Consider the following 26921-nt stretch of genomic DNA (forward strand, 5'->3'; position numbering starts at 1 on the left):
CTGGAGAGGGGAGCGATCAATTCTAGGCAGAACTTCAGGATAAGGGGCTTCCATCAGCTTCAGGGCCAGAGTCTCAAAAAACAGCAGCAGAAATTCAAATGATTCCAAAAATGTCCAACCATGTTCTGTCTTTGTGTCCCATTTGCACTTTATGTTGCACAGTATGCAGCATATTATCAAATCACTGTGCAAATGTGGTACGTGAAGTATATTGTCTGGTGTATGTGTAAATGTAGTATGCTGCAGTATATTGTTTGGCCAATGTGTAAATGTTAGTATGCTGCAGTATATTGTTTGGCCAATGTGTAAATGTAGTATGCTGCAGTATATTGTTTGGTCAATGTGTAAATGTAGTATGCTGCAGTATATTGTTTGGCCAATGTGTAAATGTAGTATGCTGCAGTATATTGTTTGGCCAATGTGTAAATGTTAGTATGCTGCAGTATATTGTTTGGTCAATGTGTAAATGTTAGTATGCTGTAGTATATTGTTCAGTAAATGTGTAAATGTAGCCAATGTATTTCAACCCAGACATATACATGTCTATTGATGGGTTGACAATAATTGACAATAATTCTTGAGTCTTGACTAACTCAATATTTTCAGGTAACTAAAATGAAGCAGTTTATGCTTAATTTTATGATCACAAGCATTTAATTGTGAGGGTCACCCCTCACAAAAAGGGCAAAGGTCACCATAAAACAAAGAAAATGATCTGGGGTATAGCGGAAGCACCAAGCCCGGTCCCCCAGGCTGGCCCCGGCAAGAAACCCCCCCCCCCCCCCCCCCACATGGCGCCGCTTTGCGTTTCTCCTTCTCCTCTGTCTCTCCCTTCTTTTCCTTAACGACCATCCACAGCGACATCGAACACGACGTTCCAAGAGATTTACGAGGTGATAATAGGCTGGCGTGTGGAGCCCAGGGCCGCTCTGATTGGACAAAGAGTCTGCAGGAAGTCTCTCACACCCCCGATGGAAATGGTCTAGAGTGAAACAGGCCATCTGCCTAATGGGGAACTTAAAAATCACTTAAATTATGGGAATATTGCTTTTGCTGGTTATTTAACCAACCAGCTTTTCTTTGACTGGGGCCAGCCACACAGCTAAAGCCTGCCTGATTTCCTGTCATTTCTGCTTCCTGGAGAATCCAACACTTGCTCAGGAGTGACAAACATAGACACAATTAAGCTGATTTACTATTATCGGGGAGGTGGGGCTTTATACAGCATAAATGGGAGCCATAAAGCTACAGAAAACCATTTTAATTTAATTACAGATTAGGAGACACAAGATGCCGCTGGTTGTAACTGCTTGCTGGTTGGAATGCACACTCAAACATGCGTGATTAGCCTTAACTGACATTTACCTGTCGGCTAAACACATCATTGGGCACTGGAACATGGAGCCAAAATGAGGTGTGAAATACTGCACCCAAAATGACAAGCAGCAGAGTCCCTTCGCTTAAAGAGAACACTGAGTTCTGTTTGGGTGTCAAATCCTTTTCCAGTGAATTTCTTCAAAAATATTATTCCTAAACTCTGATCAGGTGAAAGCATTAAAAAGCTTTTATGACCATCTGTACCAAATATTTCCAGTGAACACAGCCATCTTCCATATCCACTCACCCAGTGCAGAGTCCCAGTGAACCCAATGTTGCACACCACAACTATTTATATTCCAGTTTTCCCTCTGGAAAGAACACACAAACTGCACACACAGAGCAGGGGGTGGGAATCAAACCCACATCCTTGGTGGGGGGACCCCCAGAGCTGCTGCCTAAGTAATGCCATTGCTGGACTGAGGGAGACACTGTGACCTCACATTTCCAGCATTGTAGACTGAAATCCCCAACCCTCATGTTCTCCTGGTGCAGGATTCTACACACGCTCCGTCTCCCCCTACAGTCCGAAAGCACACAGTACGGTGAACAGGTGTCTCTAATTGTGACCTTGTGACTCCATGTGTGTGACTCCAGGGCATCCCCTGCCTGGTGCCCAGTGGATTCTGGGATAGCCCCCCGACTCCCTCCAGTGATGTGCTGGATAAACGCTTATGAAAGATGGATGGACGAGTGGATAGCTTCACTTTTTTTTTTTTTTTTAAACAAAACCATGTAAAAGGCATAATTCCCTGTGATTCCTGATATGTGCCTCTTTTCCCTGTGGGACGTACTGCAGTGGTTTGTTTTTCCAGAGTAAATTGAATTACGGGGCTCACGCTGGGAGAGAAGCCACGCGGAGCTTCAGTCGAGGGAGCCGTCACGTCAGAATGCCAAAGACGAGGCCCTGCCGAGATGGTGGGGGGGGGGGGACTTCCTGCAATAAAGTGGCACAGGGGCGGTTCTCTAAGAACTTCCCAGGGTGCATCTGTCTTAGGCACCCGCTCTTGGGGCAGAAGGACGTGATTGGTGGTGACATTGAAAAATGAGCGGACCGATAAACCAGAGGACTGGGAAGGGTCTTGCCCAGAGAAACACAGGCATTGCTTTGTAAACCTCGCTTCATCTCGGGAACGGTCGAAGCTGACAGTCAGCGTCCCTCTCGCTCCTGTTGGTCAGCACTGGGGGGAGAGGCAGGCACTGACCTCCATATTCACAGCATTCCTGTTACTGAAACTACATCTTGGGGATGTGCGGCTCAGTGGGTTTAGACGCTGTGTCTGTGATCAGATGGTCGCTGATTCAAGTCCCAGGGTCGGCGGGCGATGTCACCGTTGGACCCATGAGAGACCCCCTACACCCCCTTTCTTATCGCTATGGATAAAAGTGTTTGGTAAACAAATAAAATATTGTAGAAATATTCACCGAACTACACCGGCCTGCAGACTTCTGCATTCAGTAATTTCTGCATATTACGTTATATTTTATGTCAGTTTAGGCTTTTCGTTTCTCTTAACACAGGAGACAGCATCCCCCCCCCAACAGGCAGCACTGCATATTGCAGCTCACTCATAAGGCTCTGGTAATTAGGCTTCCGGCCTGTTATCCATTTGACTGCGTCATGCCGGGAAGCTGCCTTGACAGGTACACACATAATGTCCTGTCATAGCGGAATCAAAGGCGCGGGAAAGAGCAGCACCGAAAGCTGCCGGAGCGCCTGACTGGGCATGCCCAGAACCGAGCGGTGCTAGCGTACGGCCGCGTGCACACGCACGGCGCCAATTAGGAGCTGTCTTGTTGACTACTTCCTTGTCCGCGAGCCGCCTGCCAGTTGAGATAGAATAATCGTTTGGGAAATATCTAACGGGCTGGTTTGGCGCGTTACGAAACACAGAGATACCCAACGCTTGCGGGCCCTGCATGCGGTTTGGCTGCGTTCGTCAGGCCTCGTGAGGGCATAGGCGTGTGAAAGTATGCGGGCGTGGATGTGTGAGAGACGCCGGTGATCAGAGCTGGAGGACACTGACTACAGCTCCACCCCTTGGCCACTTCCTGCTCAGGAGTCACATGACCTCCCCACCCCCAGGCAGACTATTGGCATTTGCCTTGCGTGAGAAGCTCCAATGAATCAGGGAGTAGAACTAAGTGACATGCAGGTTTTCAGGTGAATCTCCCCCGGACCACGGCACATGCCCAGCCCACGCCAGACACCGCCCACTAAGCTGCTCACACTCCCCAAAAACCTCTTGCACACGCCATGAAATGCCAAATACATAGTCCTCAAACAGCCTCCTGATCCGCCATAAGCGCCATGCCGCAGAGCCGAGGCACCCCCCTGCAGGGAATGGTACAGTCCTTTCCTGCCAAATTAGCGATGAACTTTCGGGAGTGGAGTGCCCCTGGGCTCCAAGGACAACCGTCAGGGGAAGCTGGACCCGCAAACTCATGCTAATGAAGGCAGCTCCGAGCTGTAAACAGCGTGGCAGGATGTTCCCGGAATATATTACAATACATAACTGTCTCTCCAGGACCAGGGGCTGGCCTCTGACTGCCTGCGGCGCTGCGGGGTGCAGCCAGAGCAGAGAGGAAGGCACACCGGTGCAGAACCGCCAGCCACGCATGCCGCATGAAGAGCCGTCCTGGGTCAGCGCTCCGCTTCACGTACAACCAACCCCATACTTCAAAGAGCAGAGCTGACTGCATAAGCCACGCAGACGTGCTGCTGGTGTCCGTCTTCGGGCATTGCGGGGGTCAGGCTGGTGTTGGTGGTGATAAAGGTGGGCGGGGTTACCGCTCACGGGCCACAACAAACAGGCAGGGTGCACTGGCACATCACGACCCTGCCTGAGGAACAAACACCCATCAATGTGTCGCGGGGGGGCGGAGTAGAGTCACGCCTGCTCTGCTGTTTCCCATGGACAGCCACAGAAGGGCCCATCCGCCTCCCCTCCTCCTCTTCCTCTGCCCAAACGCAGGCTGTCAATTTTGCTGTTAATACCCCGACCCTGCAGCCTTCACTTGTCTTTGCATTTTACACGGATTTCTCCCTCCTCCTCACACCTTCATGCTCCGTCCCGCCTCCGGGTGCTTTCAGGCTAGAGTGTGGCGCCATTCGGGTTTGCCGACAGCCCGGCAGCGGGAACACATTAGCCGCACGTTTCAGGAAAAGGAGCTTTTTTATCCCCCTCAAGTGTTTCCCTGCACGGTAGGCTTGTGGTGGAGGGAAAGAGAGGGAAACCGAGGGAGGGCGAGAGGGGGCAATCTTTCAGACAGGATTGTGAGCGTTTTCAGGTCATCGAAAGAGAGCTGGGGCATGCCAGTGAGGTCCACATGCCTCAGAGAGTAAATCTCCCAGCAATCCCTGAGTCTGGAGTTATGCAGTCTATACCACAGTGTATATGAGGCGTAAAGAGGATGTGTGTGTGGGGGGGCTCGATGGTCTCCCTCTCTCATTGGGATCATACCACTGTAACAGCCTCTATGTACAATGGAAACTACATTTATCACCTTATTTTATATTTTCTGTTTAAGGATTGTGGTAATACACAGAAAACTCCTGTCTGAGGAAAGGAGTTTGATGAAGTCTGAGGTATCCATCAATAAAAGCACATTATTTAATACTTTTCCTTATGATTCCATACTTTTCACACATTGTTGGTTTGACAATAGGTTTTAGACTAGTCAACCTGAAAAGTGTATAGTGTGTGTGTATGTGTGCGTGTGTGTATGTGTGTGAGTATGTGCATATATGTGCGCGTGCATGTGTATGTGTGTCAGTATGTGCATATATGTGCGCGTGCATGTGTATGTGTGTGAGTATGTGCATATATGTGCGCGTGCATGTGTATGTGTGTGAGTATGTGCATATAGGTGCGCGTGCATGTGTATGTGTGTGAGTATGTGCATATATGTGCGTGTGCATGTGTATGTGTGTATGTGCATATATGTGCGCGTGCATGTGTATGTGTGTGAGTATGTGCATATATGTGCGCGTGCATGTGTATGTGTGTGAGTATGTGCATATAGGTGCGCGTGCATGTGTATGTGTATGTGTGTCAGTATGTGCATATATGTGCGCGTGCATGTGTATGTGTGTGAGTATGTGCATATATGTGCGTGTGCATGTGTATGTGTGTATGTGCATATATGTGCGTGTGCATGTGTATGTGTGTGAGTATGTGCATATATGTGCATGTGTATGTGTGTGTGTGTGTATGTGTGTGAGTATGTGCATGTGTGTGTGTGTTCATGTGTATGTGTATACACACACCCACTCACACACATATGTTTACTCAGATTATGTTCATGCATACAATGCGGGAGTCATTTAATACTTTGCCCAGAGAAACTGTGCAATAGATACTGCATCCGTCCCACTACATGTAATAAATCTGATATATATACGTATCTGATTACTATGTACTGTATGGTCTGGGAAAAAGCCCTTCATGTAGAAATCAATGCAGTCAGTAATATTTAATATGTCTACATGTTTATTTATTATTTTGTATTTCATTCTTTATTTTACTTTTATTCTATGTATTGTTTTTTGTACTTCAGTGTTGAATATATGTTTAATTGAATATGTCATTCCACAACCAGCACCAAAATAAATTCTTTGTACTTTTTATATTTGGTGAATAAAACAGTCTAATTTATCTGCAGAACTTCTACAATCTAGGTGTTTGAATATGTGTGTGTGTGTGTGTATGTATATATATATATTTGCTGATACTGGCAAACCTGGTCCCTGATCTATTCTATCTGACAACATTCCTGTAAGGTGTATCTATGCCCAAATCACAGGTCACGTGTCACCTTGCTGAATATAGATATCGATACTGAGATGGTACATTTATTACCAGAGAGAATATTTAAAACAAATAAGTGGTTGAACGAGCCTGAAAAAAACACAGAAAAGTACAAAAACAGAGAGAACAGCTATGTGACCTGATTCGGTTCTGGACCGGCCCGCCCCAACAAAATATGTGATGCTAGTTGATGCTACTGCTGTTCCTGTGATGCTGCAGCTTTCGCTTTGCGGGTAAATGTCACCCTGCTAGCTGTTTGCTCACCCTGCTCTAGCGTCCCATTTGTACTTCAGCTTTGTCTAACCTTCGCTCCCTGTGCAGAGGGGGGGGGGGGGGGGGGGGGGGGGGCAGGGGGGGCATCACAGAGTACCTTGGATAGGTCCCGGAAGTTGCCCGGCAAGGTGAGGTCCAGCTCCTCGGACTCGTAGTTGGTGAGGACCCAGGGGAAGACAGGGTACTGGTTCAGGTCATTGTACGTCCTCCCTGGGGGGTGAGAAGAGATGTGAGGGGGGTCAGGGTTAGATACAGCGTAAGGTCGTGACGCTCATGGCCCCCAGAGGAGACTCAATAAAGTCTGAGCAGCTGGTGCTGTGAAAAGGGGGAGTGTGTGTGGCAGGGGACATGGCACTGACGGGACAGTCCCAGGGACAGGGGACATATCAAACACGTACTGAAGGAACTGTCAACACGGCCCAGTGGGTCACCGTCGTCATGAGAGATTCCGCTGCTTCACACAGCTTCCTGCACTGTGCTGACTCATTCTGCAGTCTATGGAGATCATCGAGATACGTTTCTCCTACGAGTTGCATTTTACGTTTAAATGTTTCTGATTTCACATTTAGATTTTCATTTTGTTCAACAGCAAAGATGGAATATTTTCGAAAAGTAACAACTTTTTAAAATCACATTTTGTATGATAGTATCTGTGATGTGTGCAGGATGAAATATATACATATTTTTCTGGGTTCACTTAAAGTTACAGTAACCAAATTTCACATTACAGTGGAGCTGCATCACAAATTGGCGAGGGCTCATTGGCTCCTCCACCCCAAGTCGCTGGCACCGCCCGCGGCGTTCCACAGGCCTCGCTCCTGATTGGCCGACGGGTACCTAGTAACCATGGAGACCTGTGTCAGTCTCCGTGACAGTGCCCACATGCAGCTGCATGAGAGACACCAGATGTTGTGCTCGTTCTCTCCCTCTTCCCGCTATTTTATTTTTTAATCTCCCCTCTTTCTCTCTGAGGGAAGATGGGTTTCAGATGGAAATATTTGTTACTGGAAATGCAACAATGGAAGAGATGAGCCAGTGAACTGGGATGACGAAACAGGCTCTTTGCTCTTAATATGTTTGGATAATTAAAAAAAATACACAGAACTGCACACTGCACAAAGCCAAAAACTAGGAGAGAAAATTGTCAGCAAAAAATAAAACCAATTTAGAAACAGCTAACAAATAATCAAGGGCGGAAAGCTCTGAATTTATCCTCTTGGGTGATAAATCTTTATTAAGAGCACCTGATTTTCAAAGCTGTATGAAGGAAAAGCTTCTGTAAATCCAAAGAATAGGCCTTAAGGGCAAAAGCTAAAATGAATATTAAATACTCTATTTCCTAGTGCAGTGAAATTAATATTACATATTCTGCCCCTACGCCTGGGTCCCCAGATGTGTTTGTCCATGTAGCTGCATGCCAGCATTTTTGGATTTTTAGAGCTCAGTCTTCATGTGTGTATATAGTTTCATATTTATATTAGTTTAGTTTCTATTATACAGTTTTCATTTTCAGTTTTCTTGGGGACACAATGACCCCACACACTCCTGAGAAAGGCACATAGCCTCAATCCAACAATAAACAAGGGGGCAAAAAGCTGAAATTTACCACCCATCCGCAGCTCATTCTCTTACAGATTTCAGCAAATTCCGGTATCCCAATATGGCTCCTCTCTTAATGATTACACATTCTTGGGGCGAACTTCGCAAACTCTTGCCACATCTTGCATCATCATTCCCACTAACGTAGAACATAAACCCGGAGAGCTGCGATTGGCTGATAGCGACGGCCGGTGATGGAGAGGGACTTGCTGCAGGGAAATGACGGCGTGTTCATGGAGGGAAGCGCAGGGGCATGGAGGGAGGCTTAATTAAACAGGCTAACGAGGTGGACCCAAGTGCAGCGGCAAGGTAGTGGGGGGGGGGGAGGGGGATGACAGCCATGAAGATCGCGGCATGTGCCGAGGACGGTAATGGTGGTGAGATCGGGTTTAATTAGAACAACAGCGTTGATTCGTTGGCACCTCCTCGGTGGAGCAGCGTTCCCACCCGTTGGCCTGACAGTGCCTGACAGTGTGGGTCATTAGCGAGGATCGTTCTGAAGTTCACAGCCTTCTTTAAACCGAGGTGCCTGACAATGGTGTATAAAATAGAAGCAAGGGCTGAGCAAAAATGCGTATAATTGTGAGGCGAGGGTTAGCTCCTCGCAGGGCGAGTGACTCGCGCAGGAGCTTCTAAGAAAATAAATAAATAAGCTACGGAGGAGACACGATAGCTTTTAGCCTCGGCGGGTAATTACCTCCCCAGCAGCAGCAATGGAAACTAGTGAAGCGAACAAACAACTCGCAGCTACTCTTTAAAAACAGGAGAATGAAGCACTTCAAGGATATGTAGCTCAACCTCGCCTGAAACAGGCAGGAGTGGGTAAACAGATACTCAAACAGCAGTGGGTGGGGAGAAAATGAATCTTAAGTGCTCAGCTGAACTTAGATGAATTAATGAGATGCCAACATAATTAGCGAAAATCAACCATGTGTAGCTCTCCGCCTCTGACAAAACAAAGATCTCTGCAATCTCCAGGCTGCGCTGCCTGGGAGGTTATTGGACTTCCTCTCCAGTTACAGTCGTTGTTTAGGGTGTGCCAAACCTGATATTGTCTCCAAATGCTAATACAGAGCCTGAAATCCGCATGAGTATTGGGGAAATGGCAGAATAACAAACACAAGAGACTGGAGAATTAGCTGGAAATGAAGTTAATCAGGGATAAACCCAGGCTGAGCTGCGCCTACTAGCATCCCAGAAGGGCCCTAAGCGAATGTGCTAACATGCTATCATGCTAACAGGCCTGAGGACGCTGGGCGGCCTCTTCTCACCTGCGATGGTGTTGAGGAACATGAGGTACTCGAAGTTGGAGATCTCGCGCCTCTGCCAGCGCTGGGTCATGTTGGAGGACTTGAAGAGCTGCCGCGGGGTGGCCAGGGAGATGCGTCTGAAAAGCCAGGCTGCCACACTTAGCTGCTAAGCTATGACACGCGTAATGCAGAGCTCTGCTGGTGTTTGTTAAGCAAATGTGACCATGTCAGAATGCAGACTTAGGAGGAAAATGAAGAGAAATCAGGGTGGGGGGGGGCACATTGACAGCTTCAGAACGCATCCTCACAACAAGTATTTCATATAAACACTAACACTAGTGCACATAGGTAAGCACTGGCAATGGAAGCATCAGATCCTGTTACAGGTGCTTGAGGTTCTCCAACGGTCCATTACTGAGAGTCTTCTGGAGAAAATAAAGACAAGTGTGGGCTTCTTTTGAAAGCCAAGGCCTTTCTTTCTGGATTTCATTATCCTGGGGGCCTCACACCCGTCAACGGGCGTCTGCCGTTATCCAAGAGAGTGGGACCCTGGCAGAGAGCCCAGCTACAGAGTCTTCAAACAAGGAATCAGCCCGGTTCAGTCGGGGTCAATGGCCACTCAATGCAGTGACAGGAGCAAAGGGATTTCCACTGTCTGCGGGTGAAGGCTGCACTGTTTGCTGAAAACGAGAGCAGACAATGGCAACAGAGCCGCACGGCTGCGCTGCATACATAAACTGCAGGGGGCGTAGTGACTATGTGAGCTGCAGCCTTTGCAATGCAAGCCTATTGATGCTTGTATTCTTTAGAGGTGAAAATTCAATTTCTCTGGTAAATATTGGGTTTGAAATTGGTTAATAAGGTGTCACATTTAAAGGCTTATAGGTGACCACTATGCAAACATGATTAAAAATTAGAACAACGCTAATGTACAATGCAGTCCTCACGGTACTTAGTGCTAGAAGGTGTTGACGTCTATAAATGTGTGTCTTACCTGGCCTGCGGCAATCCGTAGCTGGTTCCCACCCCCACCCTCGGTAAACCGTAGACCACCTTCTTAACCGTGGCCTGATCGGGGAAGTTGAACATAACCGATGCTGTGGAGACATTGATCACACAGTTGACGTTCACAAACATCCAGACGAGGCTGAGTTTCAATTGGCTACCAGAGGAGGAAAAGGGCAGGGGGCTTTACTTCTGTTGGCCATGAAGATCTCCAGGCCCGTGTTCTGCAACAGGTAGCGCCTGGAGAAGACTGCCCGGATCTCGCTGAACATCCATTTTCCATGCAGGCCCTCGGAGTACGCTAAGACCTGACACAAGGAGCATGGAGAGAGAGAGCAAGAGACAAAGAGCGGTGTGAACATATCCAGGCCTGACATAACGAGCACAAAGAGAGAAACGGCAAAAAAGATGGGAGGTCAGAAGAAATGAGAGAAGAAGTGAGACAGAAAAGACAAAAACGACCAAGTAGAAGTCACAGCAAAAGATCAATCTCACTTCAAACAGGACCGGCACAAAAACAATAAACATCAATTTAACAGCAAATGTAGACGTTCTGATTCCTGCACTGCTGGCGTTGGCAAGAATCCGCAGTAACATGAGTGGGTTGTGAACGATTTATGCGACCGTCTGTGTCAAAAGTGGGACAAGGGGCGCATGACAGAGCTCTGCCTGCTGTGAGGTTTTCCGTTCCAGGGGGAGCCTTGAACACATTATGCGAAGTGCATCAGCACTGAAGCCAGAGATAAAAGTGTAAGCGACATGCATAGAGCAGGGCCTGGCTGAGGGGCTGTTAGGGAGCTACAGCTGTGAGTGAGTGATGTCAGGGGTGGGGGGGCTCTTCATCCTCCTCCCTCGAGCACCATCAGCAGCAGGAGAGACTGTTCACAGGTCACACTCAGCGCCTTTCAAACTCAGTGAGGGAGGTGTGACAGAGAGTAGCACTCCCCCTCAAACCCACCCCCCCCCCCCACCACCAACACCCCGGGGCTTAGGGACAGACACGTTACTTCGGGGAAGGTCAGGTCTAATGCTAATACTCATTTAAGGAAGCGACAGACTCGGGAAAGTCCGTGCAGGCCGGGATGTGTTAATTTCTCCCAGGAATAGTGTTTCCCCACCACAGCCTCTCTCTGGAGCTCAATTAAAAGCGGATTATGTCAGGATGCTCTATCTGAGACTGGGACGCCATTGCTCCGGTGCATCACCTCCCTGCACAACACCCTTCCTGACACCTCAGCATCCCTGCCTCTCGTCGTCGCCATGGTGACAAAGCCTGGGCAGCCAAGAGGTAAAAGCAAGTGTCTTGGCAAGACTGAGAGGCCGGGGGTGTGGCGGGAGGGGGAAGGCTCGGCCACACGAAAGCTCGAGAGGCACAGGGAGTCGCAGCTACGGCAACAAACATGGCAACAAAAAACAACGACGACGACGAGGGCGAAGGTATGTTGAGTTTCCTGAGGTGCTGACAGCTACGGTGGAGCAGCGTCACCACAGGCCGCTACGGGCTGGGAAAAGTCAGCATCGCTCTGGATGGTTCAGACAACAAAGGCGCAGAGTGGACATAAATCCCATAAACCTTCACCTGGGTCACTCAGGGGTACCCATAATGCACCAGGAGTCACCTCATTCCCAGACACCACACAGCTTGGGACAGTAGCTGGCGCCAATGACTCACCCAGGCTCTCTTCACACACTCACTGCTTATGTCCATGAATACAGCTGGAATTTTGACTGAAGTGATTTAGATGAAACAGAGGAACAAGACTAGGAACCTTCAGGCTACAAAGACCAGGAGCCTGAACACTCAGCCTGCAAATATCAGAAGCCTAAGCACTCAGGCTCCAAACACCAAGAATCTGAACACTCAGACTGCAAATATCAGAAGCCTGAACACACACGTTGCAAACACCAAGAACCTGAACACTCGGACTGCAAACACCAGGACCCTGAACACACAGCCTGCAAACACCAGGAGCCTGAACACTCATTCTGCATGAATCTCAGCCTGCAAGCGTCTGGGCATCTTCACATTCTTAAATTGACATCAGGACTGCACTTCTTTTTGATATACATTTTTAAATTCACCCCTTAACAAATTTATTACAGCCATCAAAATGTCACAGAGCATCTGACAGCTATTTTATGAAACAGCCATCAAAACCAAAATGCTTATTTAAAAAAAAGGGACAACTGCTTTACTTGCAACTTCACCAAATGAATCGGCCTGTAATTCCCCCCAGGACGACTTCAGCGCGCTTACATAACACTTTGAAAAGCAAATCACACGCTGACATTTGCTCCCGCGTGCATGGAGAAACAGATGGGCCTGGCTTTGAAGATCCGACAGGGTGGGGGCAGCGGCGCCGAACGGTGCTGGGGGGGGGGGGGGGGGGGCACACACAGGAAGTCACCGACAGCAAACCTCTTCAGCCAGGCCACGCGGAGAACAAACGCCGACGCTGGTTAGACACGAAAACACCCCCCCACCCCGTCACTGTCACATGCTTCCCAGGCTGGGGCAAAAAAATTCACTTCCCCTTTTCTTTTCGAAGGGGGCGGCAGTTCAGGACGGAGGGCGAAACAAGGATTTAAAGAGGAGAAAAACAAAATAATAATCAAGCGGCTCAAAGAGTTCACGTCAAAAAAAATTGCCAAGAAAACTCGCTGCGGTTTAAGCCAACAAGCCAGGATCGGAATGAGTTCCCTGACAAAAGCGCGCGGCTCATTGTTTGAGGCCCAGCTGTAAGAGATGGCGTTTAATGAACCTGTCTGCCAGGGCTGTCCCTCGCCTGTCAGAGGTGTCAGCCGGTGACGAGCGTGGGGACGAGGGCCCACAGTCACAGACAGGCCTGCCAGCTGGAGGCTCCCGTCCCAGTCTAATCACAGCACCAGGAAGGGGCCGGTGTGGGCCGCTCGCTCGCGGTCTGTCACGGCGGGGGCCAGGGGAGCCTGGAAGATGGGGGGGGAGAGCCTTTTGTTTCCGGTGGAGGGCGTGCCCCTCCAACCCCACCCCACCCCACCCCGAGCGCGTGGTAATTAAACCACTGGCACATGCGATTCCGTGAAAAATCAGGACCCTCCCCGGCGACTGGGGATGTCATCTCGCTCCTTGGGGGGCTGGGGGTGGGGGTTTGCTTCCCCACCTTTGTGGCTCCCCCTCCGCTCTTGAAGGTGGGACCTGACAAGTCACAATTCACCAGGACGGCATCAGACAAGGAAAGCATGTGTCACATGACTGGGGCGGTGGGCACAGCGGGGTGATTACAGGTGAAACCCGAGGGCCACTGCCCCCACCCAGCCACCCCTCCCATGTAGGCGCAGTTGATCTAACAGCAAAGGAATCATTAAAATAATCTTCTGTTTCACTTTTCAGTATTCCAAGAGAAGCAGTTTAGCAAACCGTGCACTTTTCCGGGGACAGAGACAGGGATACGTCAATTTGAGAGACCCTCCCCAGCCCCCCAGATGCAATTTGCCTCCCTTTTAAAATGAGGACAATTCCTCTCCGCATCATATAGTCGCAGAAATATGGCCCCTACTTGATAACGGCAAAGGCCCAATTCGGCATGACTGATATGTTTATACGGGAAATGCTAAACACTCAGGAAACATGCTAGTCCTCGGTGCTTCAAATCCGCCTCAGATCTTTCCCAGCAATATCTGTACCATGAACAAAGAGCCCAAACTGAGGAAGGTCTCGATGGAAACTGGCTGAATTTGCAGTGCAGCAGCCACCCAAGACAGGGGAAGGAGAGCTGTGGCGTCTCACCTATTCTGGAGACTTCCGTCGAGCATGTGGGCTTCTGTGTGGACCGGAAGCCCGGCTGTGCCAGCGAGCGGCTGGCAGACGCGGAGGATGTTGCAGCTCAGACCAACGTGGTCTCCAGCAGCGGTGCGTTCAGACACAGTGTAAGTGGTACCAAATACTGCCTCCACCTGAATGATATCTAACAGGCTGGGTCACAATACAACCAGGGAAGCGGCTTTCATACGGGACACCAGGGCCAAAGCTGCTATCTAGTGATCCGACAAACACACGGGGGCTGGAGATACCTTCAAACCAGAACCCGAGGCCCCCAGTGAGGACGGGCAGCAGCGGGTCCGCTCACCACACACGATGTCACCGCAATGCCCTCCGCCGAGGCTCTCAGCTAACGAGCACAGCTGCAGAGAGCAAAACGGGCATGCAGAACACGACGCCGCGGTGTTCCACAGCACTCACACCCGCGTGCATCCAGCATTCTTCTGAAATATAAACCTGCCTCATCCACACATTCAGGTACCAGCCGGTGAGTGGGCGTGAAAAACACCGGCAATGTGATACGGCGCCGATACAAAGGCAACGGCTACGTCTTGAAACAAAATCCTTATCATTTTTATTACTAATGACTATTACTAAAATTCAGAATGTTCTACTGGCCCATAAATTAAAGAATCAAAGCGGTACAGCGGCTTACAGAACACGCCATCTTTCTGTATATACTGACCTGATGATCTTACAACTCCACTAATTATAGTTACATTACTCCTAATCTCTGCTGCCGTAAACACCATGCTGCTTTTAAAAGTTCATAAATACACAACCTACATATAACTAAATGTGCCCCGATATGAAATAGCTCTCGCAGGCGTCTTTCTCCGCGCGTCTGATGAGGGCGGGAGCCATGTGAACGGTCTCTGCCAAGAATTTAAATGTTGAAGTTGGGAGCTGTAATCCCCTCTAGGTCTTCCCAGATTTAAAGCAGAGAATATGGCATATCAAAGGCCACATTTCATCTGATTCTTCACAGTGATGGCTGCCGCAGACACGGAGGGTGAGGGGGCTGGGGTGGTGGGGGTTTGGTGGGAATTAAAATTGATTCAGATTATTTGAGCTAAAATAAAACGGCGCCATCCACAGGCTTGCAGATATCTCAACTTTAATAAAGTAGAGAGCCCCGTATTGCAGGTAGCGGGGGGAGCTTTGCATAATCAGTGTCAGAACGCATTTGGGCTGCTGCCGGAGTGTGGCGTGCGTGACTCCCGCTCGCGCGGTCCAGGCAGGCCGCCGTCGCGGACGGCATGAATATGCATGACACGCAGCCGCCGATCCCTGCCTCAAATGTCCAGCCAAGTTTGTCAATAATGTTTATGCCTCAGGAGGCTTTTCACGCGCATTAGCGAGGCTTGTGGTCTATAAACACACGGCTTTTGGGGGGGGGGTGACTTCAGGGGGAGGGATTTTACCCACCCTCTCTCCCATAGTCTCGGTGGTATGGTTCCATATTGTGTTAGCCGGGAGCAATGGGGTACTCTCACCGGTGCCTACGGTCGTACATCAACGGCAGCCCCTCCGACATGAGGAGGCAGGGCAGCCGGGAGGGAAAGGGGATTGACCTACTTTGGAATTTAGCTGGAGTTAGCAGGGAGAAAAGCAGGCGCTCCAGCTACGGAGGAAGCGCCATTATCGCAGGTTTACCAAGCTGCCAGTCCCCATTCCGCGCGAGTGCAGAGGCCGCAGTGGAAAGCCGGGGGTCTCTGCTCCTCCACGCATACAAACAAACTCACCGCTGCTGCTCACATCTGTCCAGACACTGCTGATAAGAAATCATCTGCAGAAATGTCAGGGAATGCTCAGCCGGATCTAAAAAATAGATATCTGGGCGTCTCCCTTTATCTCCATTCCAACCGTCTCAGTACATCTATCAGTGAGATTACTAGACAATCTGGATCTTGTCCTGAACTCCATCAATACTGTATGTCTCAGTCTTTGTGTTATTTGTGTTTAAGTTATTTTAAAAATGATAATTTCACCCAAAATCCTTTAAATAAATGTTTAAAACTAGAGGCAAATATAGTAAATATGATGATTTAAATAAGAATGTTAAATTATTATTATATATAATATAATAATGAATATTATATGATATTAATGTATTTTAAAGCTGTTAAGGTATGCAGGTTGTTAAGGTATACTTACTTGCTGTTTATGAATGTTCTATGAATGCATTATAAAGCATTATTAATGTGAAGTGTAACCAAATCATAGAAAACACAAACATCAACAGAAAAATGTATTACCTGATCACCATATTAGGCAACAGAATATAAGATTTTATCCTGATTTTTAGGGAAAACTATTTTCAAAAGTATTATTTACATGCCTAGTCCTGTTTATTTATTTATTTTCTGAAAGCAGAACTGAACTGTTCACAATTTAGTTACAACACTAGGCTCAGTCGTAGCCATATTAAGTTATTAAATTAAACATTGGGAATCATTGCACAGTGACTTAGCATAACTACATTAATCTGAAATATAACTACTAGTGCAACATAACTTTGTGCAAGTGATGGATGACTGGACACTATAAATCCTGACTATGACAATAGCAGGAGCAAGACAAGACAGGGGGAAACAGTGAGGACAGGACAGGGTAAGACAGTGAGGACAGGACAGGGTAAGACAGTGAGGACAGGACAGGGTAAGACAGTGAGGACAGGATAGGGTAAGACAGTGAGGACAGTACAAGGTAAAACTGCAGGGCAGGATAAAACTGTGAGTACAGGACACAATAACACAGTGAGGATAGGACAGGGTAAGACAGTGAAGACAGGACAAAGTGAGACAGTGGGGACAGGACAGGGTAAAATTGTGAGGATAGGACAGGGTAAGACAGTGAAGACAGGACTCAGTAAAACTGTGAGGATAGGACAGGGTAAGACAGTGAAGACAGGACTCAGTAAAACTGTGAGGATAGGACAGGGTAAGACAGTGAAGACAGAACTCAGTAAAACTGTGAGGATAGGACAGGGTAAGACAGTGAAGACAGAACTCAGTAAAACTGTGAGGATAGGACAGGGTAAGGAAGTGAGGACAGGACAGGCAAGACAGTGAGGACAGGACAGGGTAAGACAGTGGGGACAGGATAGGGTAAGACAGAGGGGACAGGGCTCAGTAAAACTGTGAGGATAGGACAGGGTAAAACTGTGAGGATAGGACAGGGTAAGACAGTGAAGACAGGACTCAGTAAAACTGTGAGGATAGGACAGGGTAAGACAGTGAGGACAGGACAGGCAAGACAGTGAGGATAGGACAGGGTAAGACAGAGGGGACAGGGCTCAGTAAAACTGTGAGGATAGGACAGGGTAAGACAGTGAGGACAGGAAAGAGCAGGACAAGGTAAGACAGTGAGGACAGGATGAAACATAATGTGACAATGAATAGTACAGCAATGCACACTAATGTCTATTGTTATTTTGACCATATTGTTTAGTTGCGTTGTCATCTGGCTTTTTTCACTTCTGTCTTCCCTTTTTGCTGTTTTTGGATTATTTTGTATAAATGATACAGGAATAAATACAGGTAAAATGCCTTTGGGTGACTGATGTAAAAGGCACTATATACAAAGATATTGATTTGAAATTAATTGAATATTTGACTGCGCAATGACTGTTGGATGGCTGGTTTTGGACAAACACGCAAACACGCAGGAACATGAAAACCGACCCGCCAAGTTTAAAGGAGTCTGAGCAAAGGGGTGCTCTCTCAGCCACACGGTTCACGGAGGCTGCCTTACTGTAACTCGCCTTCCTCTGGGGAATGGCAGCCTTAAGATCACCGTAAGATCATTCACGACTGCCACACATAAAGACAAGCATTTTTAGAGGCCCGGGGTGTGAATGGTGTAGATGGGATACCAAGAGGGAGGAGACAGGGTAGGTGGAAGGTAGACCTTGTAGATCAGCGAGAGCTACGATGATGCCCAATCCATCTTGCCTCCAAGCTGTCGCCAGGGTGATCCTCTCGGTGTCACGGCAACAGCGAGGCCCTCATCCATTATCCTTTTATCCATGTTATTCACCTGAAATTGCTTGATAATACATTACAGATTTGTCTTGCCTGCATAATTCTCGCTGTCATCGGTGGTGTATCATCTCGCAAACATGCGCCCCCCCCGTCACCAGGCCTTTGAGGATTATCGCTGGTGACACCTTCAGGGGGCCAGCTGGGAATCTGAAATATCTTTTTTTTTTTCTGCTGTAAAGTGGAATTAGCTTTGACCTATCTGTCATAGCCAAAAGCACAACAAGTCGTTGGGAGCGAAAGCCAAGGTAAGAAACACATTCTTATCGGGCCGTCAGTGCAGGGCAGCATGGGAGTTTATGTTAATGAGGCCCTTTGGAGAGGGGTAACCCCCAGGGGCTGTGGGGGAAGCCTTGTACAGAGGGCCAATAATCTGGATGTTGAGAGCAAGAGATAATTTGTAGTTTATCCCCTTGTAATTATGTAGTTTAAAATCTTTCTACTGTTGCTAATCCTGGCCTATGCGATGGTACCCACAGAGCGTGTGTCGCATTAGAGCTTCAGCTGTCCTGCATCTGATTGGGTGGCCACCCCAGGGCATTAGTGGGTGGGGCATCCACCACATGGTAAATGTTATCAGGCACGGAGCTGCATAAAGACTAATGGGGGAGGGGCTTACAGAGAAGGCCCTCCTACCAGCCATTGGCCCTCTTTCCGCACATTCTCCTTTGTTGGGGAGCGCTGGGTGCGGCCGGCAGGCCAGCAGAGTTGCCGTGGGGGGGTGGGGGCGGGGTGGTGCTGTGGCCACGCCTGCCAAGTCTGACAGCCACTGACAAGCTGCTGGACCTGCTGTGATTTGACTAATTACGCCGGATTAGAGCATATCAAGGCAAGCTGTTCTCCCCAGGGTCAGTGACCTGCCCACTGCGGCAATTGTTCCTGCCGTCTCGAGGCTGCCAGAATGGAGGCAAAGATCTTACACCCCCACTGCCCCCCTCACCAGGAAAAATCAGCTCACATATTATTTTGTTCATAAGACACACCCCAGTACATACTCAGCCTCTCCGTGTAGTACATACTCCCAGTACATATTCAGCCTCTCCATGGAGTACATACTCCCAGTACATATTCAGCCTTTCCGTGCAGTACATACTCCCAGTACATACTCAGCTTCTCCGTGCAGTACATATTCCCAGTACATACTCAGATTCTCCGTGCAGTACATACTCCCAGTACATACTCAGCTTCTCCGTGCAGTACATACTCCCAGTACATACTCAGCTTCTCCGTGCACACTGAAAATGCTGAGCATCAAAGCGAACACACAAAATAACAAGCTTCCGCGTCCTTGCTGCTCTGCCTGTATCAAACTGGGAGCGGCACGGCTCCTCCCAGTCCTCCCAGACAAAGCGCCGGTGGCATCAGACGCAAGTCTGGGTGACCCCTGATGTCCCCATCTCCTTCCTGAGGGGAGGGACCGGAGCTCAGCCAAGCAGGGACGTCCGCTATGCTCCCGCTGGACACTGCCGTTTACTGACCCACTTACTCATCGCCGGGGGGGCGTCCCTGCTGCTTCGCCACGGAGCTGATACACAACATTTTATTCAATGTTTTCATGAATCGTAATGAAACGACAAATTAACGAAATCCATTCAGTGCTGCGATATGGGGTAAATTACAGAGGCCGGGGGCAGAACTGATTACAGGGGGCAGTTTGTGGCATATATGTATATATCACTTTCCGTGCTTTTGGGGGAATAAGGAGTAATTATGGCAGAACATTCTAGGGAAATTACCTCAAAAACACAATAAATATGAAAATTGTTTGAATTTTTTAGTTATTTATTAACACCTTACAATTTTAATTTTGTTACTGAAAAGATGTTTAATATGTTTAATATTATTAGATTCGTCATTATACCATGATTCAGATTTAATTTCACTGAATTGCAAGGATGTTGGTTTTATAAACATATCTGTAAAACACGCCACCGGTGTACACAGCGTATTTACATCATCATCTGCGTGGAAGCAGCACCAGGCCCGTGAGGGTGCCCTGTAACGGGCTCACCATGGCAGAAGCAGCGCCAGGCCCGCGAGGGAGCCCGGTAACGGGCTCAGCACCAGGCCGGCGAGGGTGCCCTGTAACGGGCTCACCATGGCAGAAGCAGCACCAGGCCCGCGAGGGTGCCCGGTAACGGGCTCAGCACCAGGCCCGCGAGGGTGCCCTGTAACGGGCTCACCATGGCAGAAGCAGCACCAGGCCCGCGAGGGTGCCCGGTAACGGGCTCAGCACCAGGCCCGCGAGGGAGCCCGGTAACGGGCTCAGCACCAGGCCCGCGAGGGAGCCCGGTAACGGGCTCAGCACCAGGCCCGCGAGGGTGCCCGGTAACGGGCTCACCATGGCAGAAGCAGCACCAGGCCCGCGAGGGTGCCCGGTAACGGGCTCAGCACCAGGCCCGCGAGGGAGCCCGGTAACGGGCTCAGCACCAGGCCCGCGAGGGTGCCCGGTAACGGGCTCAGCACCAGGCCCGCGAGGGAGCCCGGTAACGGGCTCAGCACCAGGCCCGCGAGGGTGCCCTGTAACGGGCTCACCATGGCAGAAGCAGCACCAGGCCCGCGAGGGTGCCCGGTAACGGGCTCAGCACCAGGCCCGCGAGGGAGCCCGGTAACGGGCTCAGCACCAGGCCCGCGAGGGTGCCCGGTAACGGGCTCAGCACCAGGCCCGCGAGGGTGCCCGGTAACGGGCTCACCATGGCAGGAGCAGCACCAGGCCCGCGAGGGAGCCCGGTGACGGGCTCACCATGGCAGAAGCAGCAGCTTCAGAGAGGAATACCAAAGAGGCTTACGTCCTGTTTCACGAAACATTTAGGCTGGAGGTCTGAAGGGGGCTGGAGACGACAGCAGTTTTGGAGGTGGGAGGGGGCAGAGGGGGGTGGTTTTAAAGCCGTAAAAAGTGCTTCTGGGATCCGCGGCCCTCATTGTACAGGAGTCACATCAAATTAACACTGAGGGCCCATTTGCTGGCCTTTCTTCCTGCAAGCTTTTCAGATCGGATTAGGCTGTGGAAACTCAGAAATTACCAAAGCACCTATTAAGCGTTCTGCTCAACCCCCACCGCCCCAACCCCCCCCCCACATTGCCCTTCAATACGGCACGTCTGACAGACCACATGAACATTCCAGTGAAGAGTGAAGCAGGATGGATGCTTAGCCAAAGGGTTATGTTTTTTTTTTTTTCCTTGAAGCATCAAGAGACACAGCACAAAATCCACGCTTAAAAATAAACACATTTGCTTCCATATGGAGAAAAACACAGCGTGCAAATCAATGGGGCTAAATCCTGTTACTATGGCCGCAGTGTCTGTCATCAAGTATGACAACCTCCCGGCATTTCCAACGCCGGCATTTTAATGCACGGGTGAGCAGCGAACGGCGAGGGACCTGCTGCTTTCGCTTTTGCAATTTCCCAGAATTCCAGGCAAATGGAATACCAGAAGATCAAGGGGACAGTTCCAAAGGAACACTGGGAGCGTATGAATTGTAATTGTGGCTCCTAACAGGATTGGAGAGGGACCCTGGGCGGCCCCTGAGAGATGGGTCGAGTGGAGTTAAACGGCTGTCGGTCCAAACGACCCGCAAAGCCAGCGCAGAGCTGCATGCAGGACGCTTCTTTACAGCCACTCCTCGGGGGGGACGTTGCAAAGGCTCTGCTGAAGCCGCCCCAAAAGGGCCCAGACAAAACCTGCGGAAAGGAGATTTAACCACAGTGGGGGGGTGGAACCACTCATTCAGGCTGTGACATTTACTGTAACATTTGGCTGAGAGACACAAGCATCCATGACCCAGGACTGGGCAAGAGGCTGGGGCTATGAAGAGAGAAAACGATCCTGTGAGTGTATCTTCACAAACTCAAACATGTGTGGACGTCTTCAGGGATGAAGAGGATGCCTGGGTAGCGATCAGGAGGAGCGGAGAATCCACCAATCATAATGAGGCAAGGCTGGGTAGGCCTCAATCCCAGAGGGCCAAGGGAAGAAAAAAGCAGTGGTAGCAGTGGGGAGCGGCAGGGTCAGATGGGGGAGGGTACCAGCAGGTGGACCACATCTCCTCACAACACCCAAAAACCCAGACAGAACCCAGCATCTCCGCACACGAGGGGCGGCTGCTTTCCGCTTGCCAGCCCCAGCCCAGCTCTCCCCATGACACCTACCCCCAGCAAAGCCCCTTAATTTGACCCTTATTAAACTCCTAATTGGATTGCGAGCGGGCGGGAGGAGACTTGCAAGGCCCTTTATTCACATCACATTCTTTCTCTTCAGCCCTTTGTTTCCATTTGCAGGTTGTCACCCCTTTTGGCAAAAGCTGCCAAAAACACACACAAAAATAAGCCTTTCCCATAAAAAACACAAGCGATTGTAACAGACAGTAGCAGGAATAATATTAAATAATCCCAGAGCAATCAAATCAAAAGCAGCACAAGCAATGGCGTCCTTTTGTCCTGTGGGATTTGAATTTCCCCACAAAGCCCTCGGCTGCTCAGTGTGGCCGACGCACGACCCCCATTCAGCCCCCACAAAGCACCAGTCCACAGCGTTCTGATGGGGGGGGGGGGGCTTTCGGACCGAGCACGGTCACACAGGGTAAGGGTCCCAGGCTGACGCTCCACAGCAGCGCCCCCTTTCACACTTATGAGGTGAACCTGCCCCCACCCACTAAAAATTAAGCACAAAAGTAAAGAGTCCAACACGAGCATCAATCACGTTAATTATGGAAAACAGCGCAATAACAATGATTACGGCGACGTCTAATTAAGCAACAGAAGATAGAGGACAGGAGACTGTTGATAGCAGACAAGTGTACAACAAGGCATAATTATAGAACCTGAAATTAGTTCATTGCCCCAAGGCAAACAGAAGAGGGAGAGAGAGGGAGGGAGGGAATGAAGGAGGGAGGGAGAGCGAAGCGAGGAGAGAAGTGGCGAAAGGGAGAGTGAGAGGGGACAAGATGAAGGAGGTATGGCTTCTGACAAAAAAATGGGGCTTCACAAATAAGCAAACAAAAAAAAACCTGCCTTCAATGTGCAAATGAGGGAGGAACGGGGGGTTTGCGCCCCCCCCCCCCCCCGCAGATTTCCCGCCGCTCGGATGAGCAAGGGGAGCAGCAGAACGTGATCAAGGGGAGCCAGCTCTGGGTGCGGCAGGCGTCGCAGCGAAGCCTCAGCTGCCCCCCCCCACCGTCCCCAACCCCTGCCAATCATTCATTACGTGGGCCAGCGCCGCGGAGAGCCACCTCCTCAGCCGGGCCTGTCGCGTGACGGCTCCTGTAAACGCCTAATCCCCCTTCGTTAGACAGTGTCAGCGGCGTGGCTGTGGCACGCTGGAGCCGGCGAGGGCCCTGCCAGACAGCCGCGACTGACGCCCTAATCAAATCATCGCAATTCCAACTAGGTACCACGCAACCTCTACGCTTTTTTCTTTTTTTCCACCACAACTCCCCCACCCCGGCTGCGAGGAGCCCCCTACAGTTCTACCCACCCTGCCCGAGCCTCCCCGACCCACGTAACCGTAGTAGGTTGGGCACTTTTGGGGCTAATTATTCGGGGTGCAGGAAAAAGGAGCCTCGGGATGGTGCTGCTCCTCAGCAGAAGAGCGCCTGAGGCTGCCGCTCCGGCCAAGGTGACTCGGTCAGCCCATCAGTCGAGACTGACAAATCGAAGCAAGGGCACAGAAGCACCAGGGCAGCCCCCTGCACCGGCACCGTGGCCAGGCAAAGCCAGAGGTGACCGCGCTACTGACAGGGGGTGTCTGCAAAGCAGGGCTGACTGCACGCCTCCGGCACGGGACAGACACATGATCATCCCCGCAAGCAACCCGCCATGCGGGCGGAGGGCGACTGCTCTGCACATCTACAGCTGTCAGAGGAGGGTCCGCTGAGGTAAACACATTTGGGGGGGGGGGGGGGTGACAGACACCAGACGCCCACTGCTGCTGGCAAACAGGCGTGATTTAGAGATGCTGAAGAGGCTATTGGTCCGACGCCCCCAAAATTAGGGCTACAATCAGATAAAAAAGGAGCAATTACCCCATGTTAAAACTCCCATAATGCCATTCTTTATGTGGGCAGAGGTTTCTAACCATTAATTTTACCTTAAGCATCTTTCAGCAACCCATTTGACAGACAAGTGAGACCTTGTTTAACAGACATGTTTTCCCTGTTTTTCTTTTACCAAAGCAGGAAGAAAAAAAGGACGGTCCACGTCGGCTGTAATCACTGACCCGCTCCCTGTCCGACAGCCTGTCTGATCCATTCCCCCCCATCTTCCCACAATCCACCTCTCCTTCTCTTTTTGGGGACAGCAGCCCGGGTGAAAGAAGCAGTCGTGTGAGCGTGCCTTTCCGCTAGACTGCGCTGGAGCGTTGGATGGCAGCGGCCCCCACCCGCCCGTCTGTGCAGGCCAACCCTGTGACGGCGTGGTGAAGATCACATACCCTGCTATCTTGAAAGCAACACACGATATTATGATTTTCTTTTTGTTGGGTGGGGGGGTGGCACTAGAATAATGCTACCAGCACAGGACGCACCAAAGACATGAAGCCACCCTGCACGGACTCCCCAGGCGCAGAAAGGAGGGGCCGACTTCATTAGTGGACATTACCCCCCAATATGGTGGGGCCCCATTCACACGTGTCAGCTGTGCGAGGGCCACAATGGGCCGGGCGCGCTGATGAACTCCCACTGCCGCCCCGGAGAGTCCATAAAACGGCTGGCGGAGGGGCCGCCCCCTCGCGCGCTCGCGCACCACCAGATGACACAGATGGGGCGAACCCAAACAAAAAGAGAAGAGCCCCCCCTTTGTGTGAAGTGGGAGTCCTTTCAAGAGGCACTCAAGCAACAAATTGGGGAAATCTGTGCAGGCAGAGACAGGACTTGCTCTTTTATTAGGGGGCCAGCGGCAGCCTAAATGAAATCAGATTTATGGCCTTCCACCACAATGCAGCTTTTCGCAAAATCTAATGAGCCCCTTTTTTTAGAAAGTGAAGTTTTGATGGAGAGCAACTCAACTGAAGTATATAAAGGTTCTTAATTCACTAATTCACTTACAACAGCCTTAGGCAAACAAGAAAAGTTGCTTTAAATGGTCTTCCTTTTGTGTGGGTACTATTTATAAACTTAACTCGCCAGAAATTATTTAGTTTAATAAATAGTTCTACTTCTTCACTGCCAATTGAACTTCCTCTTATTTGCTTGACCGTAATTAGGAGGATTACCACTACAATGCTTTTGTTATGGCCATCTCCTGTCTAACACAGGTTTAAAGGAAATGCATTTTTATGAACCTGCACCTTAGGGCTGCATTAAGGGCTTTATTTAATATTTAACAGTTTTTCTAGCCAGCACAAAAAATGTCAGTGAGAAGAGGCAGCAGACCGGCATCTGGGTAAAGGCCCCCGAAGCCATGAGGCAGGGGTTCGACACCACATCTGCAGCATCACATGGGGAAACATGTGAGAAACACACTGGCTTCCTTTATCTTACACCTATATGTTATTTATACTGTGTGTGTGTGTGTGTGTGTGTGTGTGTGCGCATGCATATTCTGAATAATTGGTTAAATTAACTGATAAAACTGTATGCTGCCCAGTCGAATACAGATATAGACTAAATTCAAAAATTGACTACATACATTATGTATGTGTGTGTACACATATATATGTATATATACATATATGTATATATACATATATATATATATACATATATATATATACACAGAGATATATATACATATATACATACACACACAAACACTCATTTGTGCATATAATATGAATATATATAGTTGCTTTTATAGAAGCACTGCATAGGAAAACATGATTTTAGTGCTTCCACAATGGTAAGTTCCTGGTTAGCCAAGTGTTTTTGTTTTAATAGTGTGCTGTTCCCAGCATGTTCAGTGCTGCCCAGGATCTGACCATGCTCCATCCCCCAGACCTGGCCTGCGACACCCCCCCCCCCCCCCCAACACGCCTGCTCTCTCCTTCCCCACGGCCCAGCCGCGCTGCAATCTGCATAGAGGGAGCATTTGTCATCATTAGCCCCGGTTCTGACAGTTGGCACCGGCACCTCAGATCTCAAGGACTGGCAATTATGAAGCCTTCATTCTTTATTTGGGTCACATGACCCAATTTCATATCACGGGCATCGCCAACAGCAATTCATTACAACCCCCCACCCCCCAATAAAAAAGGGGGGGAAACCCTCCGAAGCTCATATATATTTTTCAGTAGATCGCTTCGGCTTTTCCTGTTTTGCCTACCGTCTGTCTAATTGGGCCCATTTAAAGAGGAGGTTTTCTGAGTGATTCCTGAATGATTTGCGGTTGTGCACCATCAGGTCAGCTGGTAAACGATGACAATTAACTGATAGACAAGGGAAGATTAATTGCGGAGCCACAATAGGACACCGTCCAGTATCCTCCCTATCGGATGGAAACGGGAGCAGCAGGTTTTAAACCTAAATATTTTATTTTACAAAGTTACTGACGTACCAAATAAATAAATAAATAAATAAATAAATAAATACAAATACAGTAAAGCTCAGTGGTGGAAAGGTAAACGAGAAAACAATGAGTCGTCAACTGAGCTTTCCGGTCCCAACCCCGACAATTGTCCTTCTATTTGCTGTCGGTTATAGGAAAAAGCGCGGTGCTTAACGAAAAGGTGGGAAACTGCTACCGCGAAGTTTCGGAGACACCACTGCGGCCCGACGGCTTGGACGGGGATGGGACGTGGGACGGGGAGGGAACGTGGGACGGCGCAGGG

At 49.5% G+C, this 26921-nt stretch overlaps 1 protein-coding gene across 1 annotated transcript in view; it reads right to left on the reverse strand.

Moving 5' to 3' along the window:
* nbeab (neurobeachin b) overlaps positions 1-26921 on the reverse strand; it is a 229813-nt gene that overhangs the window by 26736 nt on the left and 176156 nt on the right. The window contains exons 41-44 of the mRNA XM_072701095.1: positions 10506-10623; positions 10305-10407; positions 9332-9447; positions 6559-6671 (exon numbers count right to left, since the gene is read on the reverse strand). Of these exons, the coding sequence (XP_072557196.1) occupies positions 6559-6671; positions 9332-9447; positions 10305-10407; positions 10506-10623 (450 nt within the window). The remainder of the gene's footprint in view (positions 1-6558; positions 6672-9331; positions 9448-10304; positions 10408-10505; positions 10624-26921) is intronic.

The sequence above is a fragment of the Paramormyrops kingsleyae genome, chromosome 17, assembly GCF_048594095.1.
Source record: "Paramormyrops kingsleyae isolate MSU_618 chromosome 17, PKINGS_0.4, whole genome shotgun sequence".
In the NCBI taxonomy this organism is placed as follows: Eukaryota; Metazoa; Chordata; class Actinopteri; order Osteoglossiformes; family Mormyridae; genus Paramormyrops; species Paramormyrops kingsleyae.